This window comes from Peromyscus leucopus, chromosome 12, assembly GCF_004664715.2.
Source record: "Peromyscus leucopus breed LL Stock chromosome 12, UCI_PerLeu_2.1, whole genome shotgun sequence".
NCBI lineage: Eukaryota > Metazoa > Chordata > Mammalia > Rodentia > Cricetidae > Peromyscus > Peromyscus leucopus.
The window spans coordinates 59,704,686-59,726,691 of NC_051073.1; the positions used below are offsets into that span (position 1 = coordinate 59,704,686).

General features: G+C 46.0%; 1 protein-coding gene across 1 annotated transcript in view; it reads left to right on the plus strand.

Annotated features, from left to right (window-relative positions):
* Positions 1–44: 44 nt before the first annotated feature.
* Positions 45–22,006, plus strand: part of Fam162a (family with sequence similarity 162 member A) — a 28,202-nt gene continuing 6,240 nt past the window's right edge. Inside the window, exons 1-3 of the mRNA XM_028862642.2 lie at positions 45–292; positions 18,381–18,503; positions 21,380–21,488. Of these exons, the coding sequence (XP_028718475.1) occupies positions 259–292; positions 18,381–18,503; positions 21,380–21,488 (266 nt within the window). The 5' untranslated portion in view covers positions 45–258. The remainder of the gene's footprint in view (positions 293–18,380; positions 18,504–21,379; positions 21,489–22,006) is intronic.

Sequence of the window (22,006 nt, forward strand, 5' to 3'; positions counted from 1 at the left end):
TGGTACCGTCCTCAACCACACTACTCAGCACCGCACAGTTGGCAGGCATCCATCCCCCTTTCTCCTCCGTCTTCATGCCCGGGCAGGCAAGGCGCCTGGCCTGGCCCTCCACCCTTCCCGCACGTCCCTCACGCCCGCCGCGTCGCGCTCGCCCCGCCCACCCCGTCAGCGCCCCGCCCCGCGGGCGCTCGGTGACATTGAGCGCCAGCGCCGCGGCCGCCGAGGGAGGGCTGCTGTGCGTCGGCGGAGCAGGCGGCCATGGGGAGCCTCCGCGGCCTGCGCCTGGCGGCTGGTGAGACGCGGGGGCTGCGGGCGGCAGGAGGGGGCATCACCGGCGGGGGTGTCCTACTGACTGCCGCCGTGGGAGGACCGCAGCGGCCAAGCAGACGTGGGGGGTGGGGGGGGCGGGGAGGATGCTGGGGAGACCCTGGCATCTGGATCTCATCCACTCAGTTCTCATCTGAAGTTAGTGCCTTGATGTCTCCACCTGGTCCTCGTCCTCCTATCCTGTGAGCACTTGCTCAGTTATCTCCGCAACTTCTGCTTTCCACCCTAAATTTCCCCCATCCGTTATTCTGGTTGAGCCTTCCTCCTGAGATACTTGTCCCTCCGTCCTTAGGTGAGGGACTTGAAGATCTCACAGAATACAAGTAACTGTTTTCTTAAGATGTGGGAGGGAGGACATTACTTTTAAACAATAGTGCGATTAGGTGCTTCGACTTTCCTAGGGGAAAGTGTTCTGTTAATACAAGCTCTGTAGCCTGTTTTCTCAGAAAACATTGGAACGTTTGGGTTTTTTCCGAGTCTGTCCCGCCTTGAGGAAATCTAGAGAGCCTTGAAATTACCAGGGTTGAGAAATCAGAGGGCTTGCAGCTTGAATCTTGAGGGTCTTTAGTGGGTAACTTACTCTTTTGATCATCTTTATGAACTTTCATGATATATAGTGATCTTTTCCACAGCATCAACTCACTAAAGAGTTATTTAATTTTAAAGAAAGAATAGCCCCACGTTTTTGCTGTTGTGGTAATGCAGATGTACATTGTAAATGCAAATAAAGCAATGCAAAGAATAGCAAATGTAGAATAGTTGCATACTTTTGAGGGATGGCCAATGAAAGATTAGATTTTACCGACTTGTAGACATGTTTCGATGGGACCACATTATACCCTCAAGCACTAACACCCACTCTGCTTGAAAGAAAGAGAGAAAGAAATAAAGAGACCCTCATTCTATTACTGGTTTTGATTTCTGTAAGTTAGGGTCTAATTCATCTAAAATCTCTTGTGTACATTTTTAATAAGTATTATAAAGTTTTCAACAGTGCAAGCAAAAGGATCAACAATCTGAGTTATTTAAAAAACCACTTAACACTTGAAGAAAGTCTGACAGTAGTTACTTTTGTAGACTTGAGATTGTAGTACACATCATGGAAATCTAAAGTGTCTCTGTAGATTTCTGATGTTTTGTAATATCGCTGTTGGGCTCTAACCAAGACATAATTCCTTGCACGATTTAGCAACAATTTATTTCACTTCTGGTAGGGAAACATTTGATGGCAGACCAAGGATGTGAGCAACTGTTTCCAAGTGATCTGTGAATGGGTGATGTGTTATGAGCACCTTCCAGTGATTTCTTTTACTTTAGCCTGTTTTATTGCTAAGCACTTTCACATCCATTATCTGGTTCCCACAGCAGCCCCCTCGGGTCTTATCATTCCCTCCTGTCTTTAGAAATAAACCTAAGTCACAAAGCTAAATAAACTTGTCCAGCACTCAGTCAAAAATGTGAATGCCAAAGGGAGGCAGTGAATTTGTGTTATCGTGTTCGCTGCTGCTGCTGCTGCTGCTGCTGCTGCTTACTGGAATATTTGCGTGTGTAAGTAACTGTCACGTGACCAGTTGGGGCTTCTTTTTGTTTTTTTGAGATATTCATTGTGTAGCTCTGGCTGGCATGGAACTCACTGTGTGGACTATGCTGGCCTGGAACTCACAGAGATCCTCCCAAGTGCAGTTGGGCCTCCTTAATGTGAGCTGGAAGTCATGAAATGCTGATATGTTTGTGAAGTAGGAGTACACTCTCACAGGCAAATGGATTTTCGAGAACCAAAAGTGATTCAGTAGATAACATTGACCACGTATATGATGGCTCAGTTAGAATTTTAATCTGGGGCTGGACAGATGACTCACTGGTTAAGAGCAGTGACTGCTCACCCAGAGGATCTGAGTTCAATTCCCTGCACCCACGTGGTGGCTCACAGCCATCTGTAACTGCAGTCCCAGGGATCTGACAGCCATTTCTGGCCTCCAAGAACGCTGTATATATGTGGTGCACAGACACACATGCAGGTAGAACACCCTTCCACATTAAAAAAAAATTAACTTGGGCATTATTTTCTTATCCAGAATATTATTCGGAATAAGGTGCTCTGGGTGGATGAAGTTTTAGATACCCCCAACTCGTTTTACAAAGTAGAGCTGTGCTTTAACAGCCTCCATTGGCGGTCCTGGGTAGACTCCCTTTGCAAACAGTATCGAGGCTTCATGGACTTTAGTTGTTTATTGTTGTGTGGATGTCGTTAGAGTATATAGGTCAGAGTTGTTGACTTGCAATATTTGGACACCATCCCAGAGGAGAGGTCTTGTGAACCTCTGAAATCCCGTTCTGATGTTTATGATTGTGTACTCGCCAGAGAGAGGGGCCATGGCTTCCATCCATTTCTCAGAGCAGTGTGGGTTCTTTTAAGAAGCAGTAATAGAAGAGTTGGAGGCCAAATAGCTTCTCACCCAAACTGCTGTGGCTTCCCTGAGTACCAGATTAGCTTTGTCTTGTAGTTACTAAATTCTCAGTCCTTATCAGTATCTTATATTTTAGTACACATTGCTTTGATGGCAGGACACTAGGATATATCTTGGGTTGTGCAAATATAAGGTGAGTTTTCACATCTCTTTTCTCCTGAAAGCTAAATAAAATAGATACAACTTTTAAAACATTGTATCTTTATTTAAATGTGTGTGTGTTGTGTGCAGATGTTTGTGTACACATTTTGTGCCCATGTGAGGGCCTGAGAAGGACTAAGATGTCTACTTATTCCCTCACTGAACCTGGAGCTAGGCCCCCAGCCTGCAGACCCCAGTGATCCTCAGGTCGGTCTCCACCCCTCACAGCGCTGGCTCTTACAGCACTAAGTAGCCACACCCGGCGTTTTACATAGGCACTCAGGAGGCAAACTCGGCTTGCATAGCAAATGCTCTTATCCACTGGTCCATCTCCTCGGCTGGCTCCAAGACATTGTATCTTTTTATCTTTCCCTTAGGTTGATTGAGGCAAAGAGTGAATGGATTGACAGAATGTTCTTCATGCCTTAGGGAAGTTTTGTTGCCCTGTGTTCCTTTGACTTGCCAGCTTTTACAATGACTGTATTTTCATTGCTGCTAAGAGTGCAGAAGACCAGGGGCTTCTTCTCTCTGTTTAACCCATATCCCAGAGCACTGAAGACATATTTCAGAAGTGACCTTAAGTAGATGAGGGAACTTCCCCTACTGTTGCTGTTTGAGACAGGGTCTCATTATATAGTCCAGCTTCCCTGGAACCTTCGCCTTCCTAAGTACTGGGGTTTCCAGTGTGCGTCACCACCCCTGGATGGAAGAGGAAATAAATGTAAGGTTTAGGAAGGGAATGTACTTGCTAAGGGCCAGATAGGTGCGAAGCTGGGACATAACCGATATCTGGCTCCCACTCTGATTTTTATTTCCATTCCAGATTACTCCTTAATTGTTCTTTTATTTGTTCTTGCTAACCAACCCTAAATGAGATCACATCCACTACTCCAATTTTGGCTTATCATATTGCCCCAGGTGGTGCCAACAGGTTTCTATTTGAGCATACACACTGTGTCCCATACACAGCTCACTTCCTAGGGCTAGTTTATTGCGGTGTGTAAACCAACCCATATAATGCAGCTAGAGGGCGTACAGCATGGGTTAAACTCTAGATTATAGACCAGATTGTGAGCGCTGCTGGGCTGGGTCCTGCTGGTATTGTGCAATCCCCCCAACTTCAAAAAGTGGAAATGCCATATTGGCAGCTTGAAATCTGCTGTGGTGAGAGTTACTAGTAAACAGTATAGGTCAGTGGTTCCAAACCTATCTTTCTCTCTAGAGCCAGTACACCATGGACTTTAGAATTTAGAGAAAGCCGGGCGGTGGTGGCGCACACTTTTAATCCCAGCACTCGGGAGGCAGAGCCAGGCGGATCTCTGTGAGTTTGAGGCCAGCCTGGGCTACAGAGCAAGATCCAGGACAGGCACCAAAACTACACAGAGAAACACTGTCTCAAAAAAACAAACAAACAAACAAAAAAAGAATTTTAGAGAAAGGGAAAGTTTAATGAGCTAGGATTATCAACTGAAGGTTCCATTGTGACAGAAAAGTCTATAGTGATATGAGCGAAGAAGAGGGGTGGTTATGAGTCTAGAGAGGTGTGTGTGTGTGGGGGGAGACAGCCAGGAAGAAACTCACATTACCTTAGAGGCAGTAGGAGAAACTGGGGAGCTTGTAAGGAGTTTGAACTAGATGGATTTGGGCAACAAAGGGCTTCAAAGCATCAATCATTGTTTTGAAACTGGAAAATTAACAAGGCACCTGTGTGCAGGACGTACCGCTACATCCTGTGAAGATGCAATAAGCCCTATGTGAGGTGATGATGGAAATGGCAACAGAGAGTGCCTTCAAGAGTGGTGGTTTAGGAGGTGTGCAGAATTTAAGATAACTTGATGAGACTAGAAGAATGACTCAGTGGTTAGGAGTGCTTGCTGCTCTTGCAGAGAACTGAAGTTCTTCTCCCAGCACCTGTACCTTCAGCTCTGAAGTGTCTGATGCCCTCTTCTGGCCTTCACAGGTACTTGTACCCACATGCGTATACACACACATACCTATCATTAAAAGTAAAAAAATTTTTAAAGATATTTATTTATTTATTTATTTGTTTATTTATTTATTTATTATGTATACAGAAGAGGGTACCATATCTCATTACAGATGGTTGTAAGCCACCATGTGGTTGCTGGGAATTGAACTCAGGACCTCTGGAAGAGCAGTCAGTGCTCTTAACCTCTGAGCCATCCTCCAGCCCCAAAAGTAAATTTTGATACTATATTGTATGTGCATTATTGTTTGCCTGAATGTGTGTCTGTGCACACATACATGCAGTGCCAGAAGAGGCCAGAAAAGAGTGTTGGATCCCCCTGGGACTGGAGTTACAAATGATTGTGAGCAGCCATGTGGGTGTTGGGAATTGAATCCGGGTCCTAGAAGAGCAGCCAGTGCTCTTAACACTGAGTCATTTCTCCAGGCAAAATATTTTTTAAAGATGGGATCTGTAAGTTTCAAGTATGGGGGACTACAGACATGTCCATTGTTAGAAATAAGAAAGGTGGTAGCCCAGGCATAGTGTACATGCCTGTTTATCCTAACATCTGGCCTGAGGCAGGAGGTTCATTGCAAGCTCAAGGCCAGCTTGAGCAACATAAAGACCCTGCCATAAACACACACACACACACACACACACACACACACACACACACACACAGTGGAGAGAACATAAGGGAAAACAGTCAAGAATGCCCTTGAAGACCTGTTAGTTGTGCAGAGAAGATGTATTGCTGAGTTGTAGGTATTTATTACTCTGTTAGAGGTGATGATGAGATCTCTCAGTTAAAGACCTATGGAGATTAAAAAAAAATAATACAGAAGCCATTATTGTGAAGCTAATTATTAAAATAGGATGAGGAATCCTTCCACAGTAGCACAAAGTAACAGTAGGGCAGAACCTTGGGGTCCTAGCGTAGCTTAAGAACAGGAAGTGGGAAAGAGAGGATCAAAAAAGATAGGCTGGTAAAGTGGCCCCGCAAGTCAAAGCACTTGTCACCAAGTCTGATGACCTGAGTTTGATCCCCAGGACCCTTCCAGTAGAAGGTGAAAACCAACTCCTCCAAGTTGTCCTCTGACCTCTGCACCAATGCTACATCATATGCATGTACATAAGTAAATAAATATAAAAAATAATGAAACATAGATCATTGAGATTGGAGGTAAAGGGAAATGCACTGTTAGTTTTTGTCAAATTGACACAAACGAGTTATCTGGGAACTTCAGTTGAGGATTTGCCTCCATCAGACTGGCCTGTGGGCATGTCTGGGAAGCATTATCTTGATTAATGATTGATATGGGAGGGCCCAGCCCAATGTGGGCAGTGCCAAGCCTGGGCAAATGGTCCTGGGTTGTATGGGAAAGCAGGCTGAGCGAGCCAATGCTTTCTGGTCCTTCCTCTGCTCCTGCTTGAGTTCCTGCCCTGACTCCCCTCAGGGGACTGATAGACTGGTTGGGACATGGAAGTCAAATAAACCGTCTCCTCTCAAGTTGCTTTTGGTCAGTCTTACCACAGCCACAGAAAACAAAGCAGGGCAGGACCGAAGAGAGAAGGTGGTAGATAATGGCAGGAGGGGGTGAGTTCTTCAAGAATGACAAGGGTGGGAGAGATGGCTCAGAGGTTAAGAGCACTGGCTGCTCTTCCAGAGGTCCTGAGTTCAATTCCCAGCTACCACAACCATCTATAATGAGATCTGGCGCCCTCTTCTGGCCTGCAGGCGTACATGCAGACAGAACACGAGATGAGAGAGAGAGAGAGAGAGGGAGGGGGGGGGAGAATAAGTAGAATCCAGTGGCCACAAAGATGGGAAGGGTAGGGGAAATAGGCTAATGGTGAGAATGTGAAACATATGTTTCAACTAGATGGGGATCACCACATGGGAAGACCCATGTGTGGAGTGAAGTGAAGGTAATCAGTTCGTGCCTCTTGGTCGTTCTTTTAACCTACGAAAGGGAGATTTAATATTTTATTCTTTGTAGGACCTGTTGAAAACGGTGAATGTTTTCTCCAAGTTATCGAACCCTCCATTTTACTGTGGCATGAGTCAGAAATGCTCACTGGCTACTGGTTGAACTACACAAATTGCTTCTGCCTTCCTGAAAGCAATTTGTTATATAAAGAACTTTCAGGGGTACTTCTGCTCTTTAACCTTCCACTGTCTGATTCTTAGAAGATAATAACCATTCCAGATGTTTATAGAGGAAGGTACAGGTTCAGAAGGCTGAGGCACTAGGTTTATCTGAACCCAGGAGTTCAAGACCAGCCTGGGCTGGTGAGTCCCCCATTTCAGAGAGAGAAAGAGATAGACAGACAGACTGAGACCGGCTGGATGTGATTAAATTCAGGTAATACCTGCACTGGATGTTACACATCTGTCAGAGGTATTTCTGATATCTGGGAATGGTTTTTGTAGCTTTTTGCCATAATAAAGATACAATATATAACTGTGAGCACAAGAAAGTCTAGAAAGAAATGCAGCAAGTTTTCCCTGGGAGCTGTGACAGACAGTACCTTTCCGTCTGCACTGTACCTTGATGTGCCCTCCAAAGTCTCTGTAAAACCTTTATAGTGTAAAGGTGGTTTTGTTGTGTTTTGATCTCAGGATGGGCCTGTGCTATTTACAGGAAGACAGTGGTCGTGGGGGAAATAGAGGCGCTGATAGCTAGGCACAGTGTCTGTCGCTCAGGAGGGTCCCAGAGGAAGGACTCACTTGATCAGAAAGAGGGATTTGTGTTCTGAGCCTGCTGGGAACAGTGAGAAAACCAGATGGAGTCAGGAGCCTGTTTTCTGTCATAAACTGAAAGCTAAGGCCTAGAGAGTTTCAAGGGCCACTGTTGGAGTGTAGGCTGTGGGGTGGGGGTGGGCAAGAAGGAATGGCTGCATCTCATTAGAGTCGGACCATGAGATCCTAGTAGCATTTCAAGACCTTGATTAAAATACTGGCCAGGTTCCAAAGATTTATTTATAAATTTGTATGGTTTTATTTTCAACTCAGAAATTTTCCCATGGATCTAATGTTACAAATGGTAATTAGGAGTTCGGCAGGCCTACAGAACTCAGTGTCAGTCTGTTCTCCCTGTTCCTGTTGTGTTTCTCATCTCCTGGTTCTTCCCTGAAACCACAGCTCTCCTCTTTCCTGCCTGTCACCCGCTTGGGCTTCCTGAAGGAGGGTTTCATGCCCATGCCATCCCCTGCGCTGCTTTGTCCAGTTCCGCCTTCTCTTCAGGCCTGCCCTGCTTTCTGCACTGATGACTATTTCTAAAACACTGTTCTCTCTGCTCAAAGTGCCCTGCATGTTTGGCAAAGCTTTTGGGGGGTGGGGGGAAGGTGGTGGCATATGAAAAGATTCTCCACTGTTGGGGGAGCACAGGGCTCCTAATCCACAGAGCCAGAGTGAGTTGGTCTGGTATTGTTACTTTGTTTTGGAAAGCCTCTAGAAAAGCAAGGTGTCCTTGACACAGCCTAGCAAGTGCCATGTCCAGAAGCAATGCAGACCAGTGTTTGAAGTCAGGAAGAATCCATCCCTTGCCAGAGTAGCTGCAGATGTGAATCTCCAAGCCACTGGGTTGGATCTTGAGAGGACTCAGTGCACATGTGGAACAGGTTTGTTTCTTTTGTTGTTAGGAGAGTTCAGGGCAGCTCGGCTTTGTCTCTACAGAAATTGTATCTAGTGAGATTTGTGGGCCAGAATACCAATCTGTGTAAAATACTGTAACTTACTCATTCTTTTAGGTCTATTGAGCACTTAAAAATTTAACATAATTTCAGTTAAAAAAAAAAAACAGTATTGATTAACTGATGTGAGGGACTTGGCTGTCCCTGGGATACTGTGTATCTCCTTTCTTATGAGATTTAAAATTGGCTCTGAGTCACACACAAAAAGTCCTTCGTGGTGCTGGGGAGATGGCTTAGAGGTTAAGAACACTGACTGTTCTTCCAGAGGTCCTGAGTTCAATTCCCAGCAACCACATGATGGCTCACAACCATCTGTAATGAGATCTGGTGCCCTCTTCTGGCATGTAGAAGAACACATATATGCAGGCAAAACACTGTACACTTAATAAATAAATAATTAAAAAAAAAAAAAAGTCCTTCGTAGATTTACCCATTCCTATCACAGCTGTAATAGCATCAGCAGTACCCTAGATTAAACAGGCATTTGAGGGCTAATATGAGAACCACCTAGTTATTTACATAATTTTTTTTTAAAGTCTTTCCATGGGACATGGGAGAAGAACATTGTTGTTCAGAAACAGCTTCTTCCAGCCAAGGTCATGGAAGTTCCTGGTCTGGAAATGAGGACAAAGGGAATGAGATGGTTGAGCAAATAGTCTCAGGGCTGTGCAGTGAGCTTCGATCATCCATTGTGGGACACTCAGAGGATAGCTGGGTGCTGTGGACGAGAGGTATCCATCATCCATCTGTCCGTCCATCGGTCCTTCCCCGCCCTCCTCTCCCAGGGCCATGAAAAGATAGAACTCTGGGACTGTGCACACAGCATGCCATCAAATACTGACTGTTGGGGCTGTGCTCTGCAGATACACTCCAGTGGAATTCCAGCGTCTAAGTAATGAATTGAGCATTGGCAATAAAGAGGCTAGTGGTGTTAGCTTTGTGGAGGGATTTTGAACCCAGCCAGAGACAAAGGCATTAAGTTTTGCAGTTGTGTCCTGGTGTCTTCGTTTGGCCGGTGCAGCTTAACGGGATGGCTCAGTAGTTAAGAGCACTTGTTCTTACTGAGGACTCAGGTTCAGTTCCTAGCACCAATATGGTGGCTCACAACCTCTGTAACTCCAGTTCCAGAGGATCTGATGTCCTCTTCTGACCTCCGAGAGCATCAGGCACATGGTGCACATGCACACATGCAGACAAAATACTCACACATAAAATTTAAACATATATGTAAATTTAAAAACACTGACCAGAACCATCTTGGGGAGGAAATTTGGCTTACATGCCTCCATCATAGTCATTAAGGGAAAGCCAGGGTAGGAACTCAAGTGCATTTTCTGTGCCCAGCCTTTTATTTTCCTCTCCCATTCCAGATGTTTATTAGCATGTAAGATAACTTCAAATGCTCTATAATTGTTTTTATATGAAATATCAATACATAATATCTTACATAAGTATAAGGTAAAGACAGTATGATGTGATGAATACTCGTGCCTATGTTTCATTCATACACACACACACACACACACACAGAGTTTATCTTTGTAGCTGTCTGGAACTCGCTCTGTAGAACTAGCTGGCCTCAGACTCAGAGATCCACTTCCCAAGTGCTGTGATTAAAGGTGTGTTGTAGCTAGAGTTTTCCTGCTTTGCCCACAGTCAGGACAAATCTTTGTCACCCGCCAGTTCCACAGCCGCTCAGACCCAACCAAGTAAACACAGAGACTTACATTGCTTACAAACTGTATGGCCGTGGCAGGCTTCTTGCTAACTGTTCTTATATTTTAAATTAATCCATTTCTATAAATCTATACCTTGCCACGTGGCTGGTGGCTTACTGGCGTCTTCACATGCTGCTGGTCATGGCAGCAGCTGGCAGTGTTTCTCTGCCTCAGCCTTCTGCTTCCCAGAATTCTCCTCTCTCCTTGTCCCACCTACTTCCTGCCCTGGCCACTGGCCAATCAGTGTTTTATTTATTGACCAATCAGAGCAATTTAACATACAGACCATCCCCCAGCAGTGTGTCCTATGACCAACCACCTGGGTCCTCACTTCCCACCCCTAACCCCAGCTACCAGTTAGTGGTAATACTTGCATGGCCGTGGTTTTCAAATTGTGAGTCCCTAAACAGGCTGTGGCAGCTCTAGGACACGTTAGAAACATCCATCCTCAGAGCCACCCAGCTCTACTGAATGACAAACTTTGACAGAGGTGTCCAGCAGTCTCTCTGACTCTCAGACATTTTGTTGGTTGGTTTTGTTTTTGTTTTTATTTATTTATTTATTTATTTATTTTTAATGCCGAATGCTGTTTATTGAAAGAGGGAAGAGGTATTAAATACAGGCTTACAGCACAATGGGAGAGCCGCGGAGGGCAGGAATTCGCTGCCAATGTTTTACAACCTGGCATCTAAGCTGTTAACACCGATTATGCAGGATACACAGACAAGGAACTTCCCTTAAGCATTCAGGAGGGTGGGAACCCAGCAGGGAATTAGCATAGGAAAAATGTCAAGGTCAGCAAGCAAGGCAACAGTTACCCAAACAGCCAGGGCCCTACAGGTCCCCCTTTTATTAAAAAAATGAGCTTCTGACTTAGGTTGTGTGGGAAGTCAGCAGGTGTTTTTTGTTTTTTGTTTGTTTGTTTGTTTGTTTTTGTTTTTGTTTTTGTTTTTTGTTTTTTTGTTTTTTTGTTTTTGAGACAGGGTTCTCTGTAACAGCCCTGGCTGTCAGGGTTCTCTGTAACAGCCCTGGCTGTCCTGAAACTCTCCTTGTAGACCAGGCTGGCCTTGAACTCACCGAGATCCACCTGCCTTTGCCTCCCCAGTGCTTGGATTAAAGTCATGTGTCACCACACCTGTGGAGAACTGCTACTTTTTTGTTTTTGTCAGGTTTTGGTACCTCTCCTGGATTTCACTCTGTAGACCAGGCTAGCCTTGAACTCACAGAAATCTGCCTGGCTCTGCCTCCCGAGTGCTGGATTAAAGGCGTTTGCCACCACTGCCTGGCCGAACCTCTACTCTTAAAAGTAACCAGCAACTTGCTCATCAGACCTTTCAGGCAGCTACAAGGCTTCATCTGGACTTCCTGCAAGGCCCTGGGGACTGCTCACTGGTCAGCCAGGGACAGAGAAGGCTTCAAGTGCACCCACAGGGCTAAAGGGCTGTTTTTCTTTTGTTTTGTGTGTTTATAATTTTAATCCACCAGAGAACGGAAAATTTCTGTCTTGGATATCTGGGGCAATGTGTTTTATCTCTTAAGGACCAAAAAGGAAAGTCTTAATGAAAGTTGGCTTGTCTGTGCTCTCATTTTGTTATGGAATCAAAAACCACAATCTCATCTATTACCTCATGACTGTTTCCAGTAGTAACATTTAGCAATTATTTTCACACTCATCTGTTACATCTCTCATGTGTATAAATGATCATATTTGTGTATGTTTTCATCAGCATTTATCCTTTGGAGAGGTGGAAGTTACTGTCATGTAGTATGAAGTGGCTGGTAAACATGTCTTCGAATCCCTGGCCCCATTTTTGTCCTGGGTACCTCTCTGACCTCATCTTCTGCTTCTCTGCCATCATGTACTCCCTTCTGCTTCCACTGGCCTCTTGTGGCTCCTGAAGCTACAAGTGACATTCTCAAAGAGACTTTCCAGAGGTGTCACCGATTCATTTCAAACACACATGCATGTCGTGTTCCGAGGTCCCCCTTCATTTATATTTTTCCTCTCTGGCACTTAGCTTCTGACATATAAGTGTGTGTGTGTGTGTGTGTGTGTTCACGTACGTGCATCCACACTAGAAAGTAGGTGATAATGGCACAGATCTTTTTTTTTTTTTTTTAAAGATTTATTTATTTATTATGTACCCAGTGTTCTGCCTACATGTGTACCTGCACTCCAGAAGAGGGCACCAGATCTCATTTCAGGTGGTTGTGAGCCACCATGTGGTTGCTAGGAACTGAACTCAGGACCTCTGGAAGAACAGCCAGTGCTCTTAACCTCTAAGCCATTTCTCCAGCCACCAATGGCACAGATCTTTATCTTTTCTATATATTGCCCAAAGTGTAAGTGTCTTGTACATATGCATAGTATGTGCTCAGTTATTATCTGCTGGATGAATGAATGACTATCTCCACGTGCATTTCTGTGGCCGACGGCAGCCGCACACTCTACAGGCTGGTATTTTTGCTTTTATTATTACAGCTGAAACTGAGTGAGTGGCCATCTGTCTTCTGTCCTCTTTGGAAACAATTACTGCCCTTAACCCCATTTTCCATTTAGAGAGCAGCATCTGTCGGGTGAGCTCCAGTTAACCTAGCTCCTGTAGGAACAGGACAGCAGTGTGTGGGCTGTGTCCTTACGGGTCACTTTGAACCGGTGGCTCTCTGGTTTAACCGACTGTACTCAGTGCGTCTGGGTCAGGCACTTGAAGGTGGTGGCTGACAGGGTCACACGGGTCTGACCACCTCTAAGTTCTCAAGTGCAGTCCCGCCAGCGGCTGTCCTGCACCCTGGAGTTGTTAGAAATGCACATTTCTCACCAGTGTGATGGTTCGTTCTGTTAGACCAGCGCTGAGGGGCATTGCTGTAAGTTCAAAGCCAGCCTGGGCTACATCGTGAGACCCTGAAAGAGGTCATGAAAAGAGGGAGGGGGAAGAGAGAGAAGAGGAACTCCTGTGTGGTGTGTTTCAAACAGGCCTAAACTGGTTCTAAGGTCTGAGGATCTCAGCCGTGCGTGCTTTTGTCTGTCCGGTGGAGGACTATTGAAGAGCCTCTTCTCCCACTCCCAGCTTGATAACCACTGGTCAGGACTTCTGGCCCCCTGGGGTAGAGCTGAAGAGTGCTGTAGAGGTGACTTTTAAGTGATGTCGGCACCTGAGCAGACGTGTAGAGCCTGCCCTATTTCACACATCCTACCAGATGCTCGCTCGCTCGCTCGCTCGCTCGCTCGCTCCCATTGGTTTTTCCAGCTCACCCTCAAGCCAGCCCTGGTGCTGTGATATTGCATTACCACGTTCAAAATGAGGAAGCAAGGGAGGGCATTGCCGATCATCTCCTTTGATGTGTGTGCACCTGCAGCCCTGGGTGGCACTGGTGTGGTCACCGAGGCTGAGGCAGAGCTGCTGTGCAGTGAGGTGGGTCTCATGAGCTGGCCCCAGTCTCCGCACAGAGGGTCTGACTCCACTGTATCGGGTAAGGACCTCTGAAAATCCGTTATCATGTAAATGAAGGCTGCCAAGATTTTGTAAGGCCTTGTGATCTGAAGAGCATTTATTCAAGAGGAATGTGTGAACTAGGGTAAGAAGCCTGAGACGTGGCAGCTTTAACTTGGTTCATTCATTCTCCTGTCAGCTTCACAGCAGCCTGGGACACCAGCAGCCGCAACCTGAGTTTTAGCAGGAGCTGACGAAGGCAGACGGGCTAGTGGCTCCCCAGACGGGCTAGTGGCTCCCCACCCGGACCCCACAGATTTTCTTACCATTTGACCTGTGGAGCGGTGTGCAGGAAACTTGCACGCACAATGCTTGCCTTTCACCTGACGCTGAGCTGTGCAAACAGCTTTGTGTCTGGGACGGTTATGAAAAGCTGTCTGTGCTGCTTGTCGGGTGTAGTAGAGAGGTGAGAGCTGGGTAAACGCAAACATTGAGAGGAAAAGCTAGGGAAGGTGTCTGTTCTGGCCTGACAAGCTGTGCTGAGGCGCTAGGATGGAGTCTATGCATCGGGAGAGGGTGCGGGGTGGGGGTGGGTGGGTGTCAGAACTCTCAGAGCTCTCGCACTTGCTCATTAGGTTCTGTGTAAGCAAGAATCAAAAGCCGGGGAATGACATGAACTGCATGTGCCTGGAGGTGAGACACGCTCCATTACCTCAGAGCCGGCCAGCAAAGACCCCAACCTGGTCAGTGGGAGACTTTGTCCAATTTTCAGCTGACCACTAAGCTAAGCAGAAGTTTCTGTGGCCAAATACATGAAGACTACAAGATAATGCCCAAAATGACTGAAACTGAGTCAAAATAATTAAAAAAGAAAAAATTGAACCCAAGGGGCTGGAGAGGTGGCTCAGCAATTAAGAGCACTGGCTGCTCTTCCAGAGCTCTTGAGTTCGATTCCCAGTACCCACACGGTGGCTCACAACCATCTGTAATGGGATCTGATGCTCTCTCCTCTCTGATGCCCTCTTCTGTCATGCAGACTTACATGCAAATTACATAAAAAATACATGGATAAAAAAATCTTAAAAGAGAGAGAGAGAGAGAGAGAGAGAGAGAGAGAGAGAGAGAGAGAGAGAGAGAAACTGACCCAAACACTTAAGGACAATTAGAACTTTACAATTCTTAAAAAAGGAAGGGGGGGGGGTTGGAGATGTAGTCCAGTGTAAAGTGCTTACCTGGTATGGCCAAGGACCTGGATTGAATCCCCGGGAGGGCACAAAAGAAAAGAAAGAAAGGGGTGGGGAAGGAAGGGAGGAAGGGGGAGGGAGAGAGAGAGAAAGAGAGAGATAAAGGAAGAGAGAAAGAGAAAAAGAAAGAAAGAAGGAAGGAAAGAAGGAAAGAAAGACAAGACCAGGGCTTTCAAACAGGGTGTGGTGGCTTAAACCTGTAATCTCAACCCTTGGAGGCCGAGGCAGAGGATTGAGAGTTTGAGGCCAGCCTGGGCTAAAGAGTGAGCTTCCCATCTCTCACTTCTTGGCTCATTTAATGAGAGCACATCCTGATGCCAAGCCAGACAAAGACATCAGAAGAAAACTACAGCCTCACACCCCTTCTAAACACGGATTCAGGAGTCCACAGAGACTGAATGGTCAGCATGAGTTGATGGTGGGGGTGGGGAACAGAGTGACCACGAGTAAAGCCACCTCTTACTCCTCACTGTCCCGGTCTCAGAGGCTCTGAGACTCCCAGGCAGGCTTTTTATCCCCCTGCACATGCACATTTACCCATAGAGCTGTGAAGGCTCTCCTGCACAAAAGATAAGTCTGTGGCCTTCCCTTTCTGTTTCCGGAGCACCAGGGAGTACCAGGACCCAGCAGCTCCATCATCTGCACCTTCCTGCCCGCTTTCCTGCTCACTGGTACTTCCTAGATGCTCCCTTTCTCCCTTGCCCCCGGCGCTGGGCCCTTCTGCAGGCTCCTGGCTCTCCGAAGGCCTGTATTGGACCTGCTCTCTCATGGCATGACCTCACACTTGGTCATGACTCTCCTCTTCTCCCATTCCCATCAAAACTTTCGGAATGTCTCTGCTTTTAATTCTACTTAATCACTAATTGGTTAAATTATTCATACAGAAGGTAAAAACTTCTGACCAAAATGTATTTCTTAAGGTATTCTTTAAAGAAGGTATCCATTTCTTAGCTCCGCTGACTAGTTTTATGTCAACTTGATACAAGCTAGAGTCATCTAAAACAAGGGAACCTCAACTGAGAAAAATCCCTCCTTAAAGTCTCACTGTAGAGCATTTCTTAGTGATTGATGGGGTAGGACCTAGCCCGTTGTGGGCAGTGCCATACCTGGGCTGATGGACCTGGGTTCTATAAGAAAGCAGGATGGCCAGCACATGCCTTTAATCCCAGCACTCAGAAGGCAGAGGCAGGTGGATTTCTGAGTTTGAGGCCAACCTGGTCTACAGAGTGAGTTCCAGAATGACCAGGACTACCCAGAGAAACCCTGTCTCTAAAACAAACAGAAAGAAAGAAACCAGGCTGAGTAAGCCAGTAAGCAGCACCCCTCCATGGCCTCTGTATCAGCTACTCCCTGCAGGTTCCTGCCCTGTTTAAGTTCCTGTCCTGACTCCCTTCAGTGATGGACTGTAAGTGGAAGTGTATGTAAGCCAAATAAGCCCTTTCTTCCTCAGCTTGACTTAGGTCATGGGGATTCATCACAGCAGTAGAAACTCTAATACAACACTAGCTTTGCTCGCCAAGGGGCTTAGGAATGGTGACAAACCGTGAAGGTCCCATGGGATCTCTAAGAACATCCCCATCCCTTTGGAAGAATGTGTCACTTCAAGTTAGGGGTGGGAACATTCAAAGTGGATCTGGAACATGTTGTCAGAGAGGAAGGGAGCTGTCAGCAGTCACTGATCATGTACTGAAGGACCTCAGGAGCCACCTCAAAGGTCCCTCTCAACCAAAGATGGGAACATTTGAGGACTAACAGATAACGGAAGCATTACACATGTTATGATGTGGGTGCTCCTTGTACTGCTTTTAGACAGAAGGTCCCTGGGAGGTTGTGAAGACTAGCCTGTGTGTGTGTGTGTGTGTGTGTGTGTGTGTGTGTGTGTGTGTGTGTGTATGTTGTGCGCACATACATGTATTTATTCATGCAAATGTTTATCCCATGATCCTATTAAACCTGTACCTAAGGACAACCAAATGATGTGGAAAAGAATTCCACCATCTTGCAATCCATAATGAAATCAGAAATAGGAAACCAGTTCCTTGCTGCTCACAAAGGAAAGGTGATGAGGAACTTTGAGGGGTAACCTGGGCTTGTAGCACCTTCTGGTCAATTCATTATTACTAAATGGCAAAATTGGCATAGGGGTCTTGGGGTGGGGTAGGAAGGAGGCTTAGTGTTTTGAGACAAAGTCTTAATATAACCTTCAACTCATTATGTAGCAGACAATGACCTTAAACTCTGATCCTCAAGCCTCTGCCTCCCAAGTGCTGGGATTACAGACACGTGCCACCATGTCCTGAAACACCCAGGTCTCTGTGTTGTGCAATAAGAAGCACAGACAACCTTCTTAAACAACAACTCTAGCTTGACTCTTAATGAACCCCGATGACGGCCTGTCTTTAAGAGACAGAGGAGTAATACAGCCATGCTGTAATCATGACTAGACACACCTGTGGAAAGTATTTGTGTAGAACTCACTGATAAAATAGTATGCTCGCCAGGCGGTAGTGGTGCATGCCTTCAATCCCAGCACTCGGGAGGCAGAGGCAGGCAGATCTCCGTGAGTTTGAGGCTAGCCTGGGCTACAGAGTGAGTCCCAGGAAAGGCACAAAGCTACACAGAGAAACCCTGCCTCGAAAAACCAAAATAAATAAATAAATAAGCAAACAAATAAATAGTATGGTGTAAACTTCATTTCTTTTTTGTTTGTTTGTTTTGAGGCAGGGTTTCTCAGTATCCCTGGCTGTCCTAGAACTTTCTCTGTAGCCCAGGCTGGCTTCAGACTCACTGAGATCCACCTGCGTCTGCCTCCCGAGTATTGGGATTAAAGGCCTGTGCGCCACCACCTCCTGTCTAAATTTCATTTTTAATCAGCAAAGCAGTTATATTTTGAAACAGCACCAAGTATACACCTTAGACAGTCGTTTCTCCCACACCTGTGTAGCTTGTTACATATATTGTATTTCCTAAATGAGCTGACTTAGTTTTCTAGGAGAGCTGAATTTTTGTGTGGTTTGTTTGGTTTTTTTTGAGATAGAGTAGCCCAGGCACACCTTGAACTCAACCACAGCTGGCCTTGAATGTGAAATCCTCCTGCCTCAAGCTTGCAAGGACTGTGTCACCACACCCGACTTTAGGAGCTGATTTGTACTCTGTGTATGTAACTGAGAACTTGCAGACTTGTCCTTTCCTCTTGGGGTGGGGAGGACAATGTCTGCTGTATAGCTGGCCTGACGCTGTTTGTCCAGGCTGACCTCATCAGATGATCCTCAGGAGGGAGAGCTGGGATTACAGGCCCGCACAGCCACACTCAGCTACTTGTAAGTATTTCTTTTCTTGAGAAAGCCTGAGATTTTCTCTCTGAAATACGTATCTCTCTCTTCTAGGACACTGCTTTAGGTTATATGAAAGAAATGCCTCCTCCACTCTAAGGTCTGCCAGGAACACTGACTTGAAGAGGATCAACGGATTTTGCACCAAGCCCCAGGAAAGTCCCAAAGCCCCAACCGGTAAGTTTGTACTGCTCTATCCGTTTATGGAATAGGTAGTCCCATCCCCGGCCCTTAGAATTATCTGGAACCTGAAGAGGTCGGCCAGTGTTCCTCCATCATGCTCAGTCTTCCTTGCTATGTGTGTGTCGGTGGTGTTCACAATGCACAATAGCGTGTGTGTGTGTGTGTGTGTGTGTGTGTGTGTGTGTGTGTGTGTGTGTGTGTGTGTTAACATCAGGTGTCCTCCTCCACCATTCTCCACTTTCTTTTTTGAGACAAGGTCTCTCACTGAATCTGAAGCTCACTGATTTGGCCAGACCTGCTGGCCAGCAAGTATTTCTGCCTCCCCAGTGCTGAGATTGCAGGTGTGCCCGTCACTCCTGGCTGTTTTTGTTTTTTTAAAGTGGGTCCTGGGGATTAAACTCATATCCTCGTGCTTGCCTGAGTCATTTCCCCAGCCACATCAAGAGATCATGTTTTCGATTAAGTGTAATGAGGCTCAATTCTGGGTTTGGCACCGACTTCGGCCGTAGCTGCTCTACATACCTAAGGCCAGGCCGCCCTGTGGGAAGGAGGGCAGTGCACAGCCGTAACCTACCAGCTGCTTGTCTGCAAGCTTCTTCTGGGGGTGCACTTGGGCTCCGCCTTAGTGAGTAGAAAAAAAAAACACCCCTAAAGGACTTAAAAAATGTTTATTTCCTTCAACCTGGTTTCAGGATTCAGGATCTATCCTAAGCAATAATCACTATATATGGAAAATGCTGGGAGTGTAAAGATGTTTTGTGTGTGTGTGTGTGTATGTGTGTGTGTGTGTTTACATCTAAATGTCAAACTCAGAATGGTTGCATACAGCTGTTGGCAGTTTCTTGTAAACACTGTGTAGTACTGTGGAATGTTACATATGTATGTATATATATATACACATACATATATATATCATACATATATATATATACATACATATATATCAGATTCTGTACTGTATATAAGCACAAGCCTATACATGCATATAAAGTGTATTGTCATGCTCACTCAAATAAAGCTGAGGAAACATACCCAAATTAAAGCATCCTGGAATGGTTTTAATTTTTTTGCTTTTTCATATGTTCTTTATGAACTGCCCTTTCTTTTTTTTCTTTCTATTTTTTTGGGGGTGGGGTGGGGTTGGGATAGTGTTTTGTGTATCCCAGGCTCGAATACTCTGACTCACTATATAGCTGAGTCTCAAAAATCAATCCGCTGCCTCCGCATCTGCCCTCAAGTACTGAGGTCACAGGTGTGTACCCACACCTGGCTTCTAAATCCTCTTCGCAGGTGGTTTAATTCATTTGTGGGGGAGGGGTATAAAGACAAGCGTGCCAACCACCAGGAAGATGGAAGGCAAACCCATTTCTGTACTGTACACCTCTCACTCCGTGGTGCCTTCTTTTTCCCCTGATGGCTTTCCTGGTCCTATTGCTGTTGTTTTCTGAGGTGAAAGCCAAGAGGTGGCGGTGGGCATGAGGTGAGGTGTAGCTCCCAGTGGAAGAAAAGTGGCTGAGAGACCAGGGGCTGTGGGTAGAAGTTGGCTTGCAGTTCCTGAACATCCCGTCTCACCCAGCACCTTGTGTGTCCCTGCTCTCCCTGCTCCCCACCCTCGGTGAGCTCTCTCTCAAGAGCGTCTCTCCCTTGCAGTCTTTGGGACTTGCTCTATTTTGCCTCGTCAGCATGCTCTGGTCCTCTACTGTGTGCTCCTGTCCCCTTGCATGGGCTCTTGGCCTCTCTCTTCCTCAGCACCCTCAGTGGCTCACCCTTCACACTGTGCTTATCTTTACTCTCTACTTATTAATGGGACCTCCTCAAGGGGACATTCATTCATTCAGACTTGAACAAATCTAAAATGGCGTCTGTGCCCCTTTCCTCCCTAGCTGGTCCCCTTCCTAAAGTTTTAGTGAACAGTACTGCTGGTCCTAAGTCCTCCGGGCTTGAGGCTCTTCGGGAGCCCTTCTTTGTCATAGATTAATCAGTCTCCAAATCTTTGTTGTCCTCCGAGTGACCTTAATGCTGCTGTGACTCTGGTCCCGAGCCTATCCCGTCACCTTTATTAGGGCTCCTGCTTGGACTTTTGGCCCAGTCTATACTCTTCCTCTTTCCCCTCTCCTAGCCAGTGTGAAGACTGAGATGAGCCTTCCTTGCTTCAAAGTGCATCCCAGGGCCAGCTCTGGTGGCATGGGTCTTTAATCCCTGCCCTTTGGAGACAGAGGCAAGCAGATCTCCTGAGTTCCAGGCCAGCCAGGCTCATCTGTAAACAAGAACAAAAAGTGTATCCCAAATCCAGTGAACTCCTCAGTTTGGTGTTCAATGTCTGTTAATGGAATCTAACGATATGGTCTTTTTCTTATTCTACTGAAGACAGGCACAGTCTTGTCCTTTCTCAGCGCATCCTCTTCCCCCTATCTTTTCTTGTGGTATTCTTTCCACTGTACAGCGGCTAGGACTTATATTTTACCTTAGTGCTCATGGTGTTATGGAATGGTACTTGAAAACAAGGCATTCTGTGCAACCCTACTCACATAACATGAAGCCCGGATCAGCCTGAAGTCTCTTGGTGCTTCTGTTAAATGAATAACTGAAGGACACAAACAGCATTGTGTGTGTGTGTGTGTGTGTGTGTGTGTTGCTGGATTTGAACATTAAAATCTCAAGCAAGAGGCTGGAGAGATGGCTCAGAGGTTAAGAGCACTGGCTGCTCTTCCAGAGGTCCTTAGTTCAATTCCCAGTAACCTCATGGTGGCTCACAATCATTTATAATGAGATTTGGTGCCAGAACACTATTATACAGAATGAATGAATGAATGAATGAATGAATGAATGAAAGAAATCTCAAGCAAGCTTCTTACTGGTTTTCCCCACAGAATCCTACAGACACAGAGTGCCACTGCACAAACCCACGGACTTCGAGAGGAAGATATTGCTGTGGTCAGGGCGCTTCAAGAAGGAGGAGGACATCCCGGAGACAGTCTCGTGAGTGTTGGCAGGGCTGTACGCAGCCTGAGTTTCTCACTGATCTCTGGAGGGGAAAGCAGAGTGCATTTGAGTTCTGTTGAAAACCTTTTGACCAGATTTAGAAACACTCTTCATTCTCTCCATGTTTTCATCTTTGGCAAGTACCCAAAACAGTCCGTGTTGGGAAAATGTTTGCTGTGTTACCTAGTGACTGGAGGACCTGTCGGCTTCTGAAGCCAGCTGACATTTAGTTAGATCTCCTAGCTCCAAAAGTGTGGGAAATAATAATAATGTGCACTATTTTAGTTTGTTTTTAAACTTGTCATAGTAATAACTACACTCTACAAAACCCACTCAGGAATCAGCAGTGGGTGTAATAGTATTTTGATGCAGCAGCTTTAGTTTGGATCTTAAACATCCTCCAAATGCCCACACATGGTGGCACTCATAGGAAGTAGTAGAATCTTTAAGAGGTGAGGCCTGAGGCCTCAGCTGGGTGGTGGTGGCGCAGACCTTTAGTCCCAGCACTTGGGAAG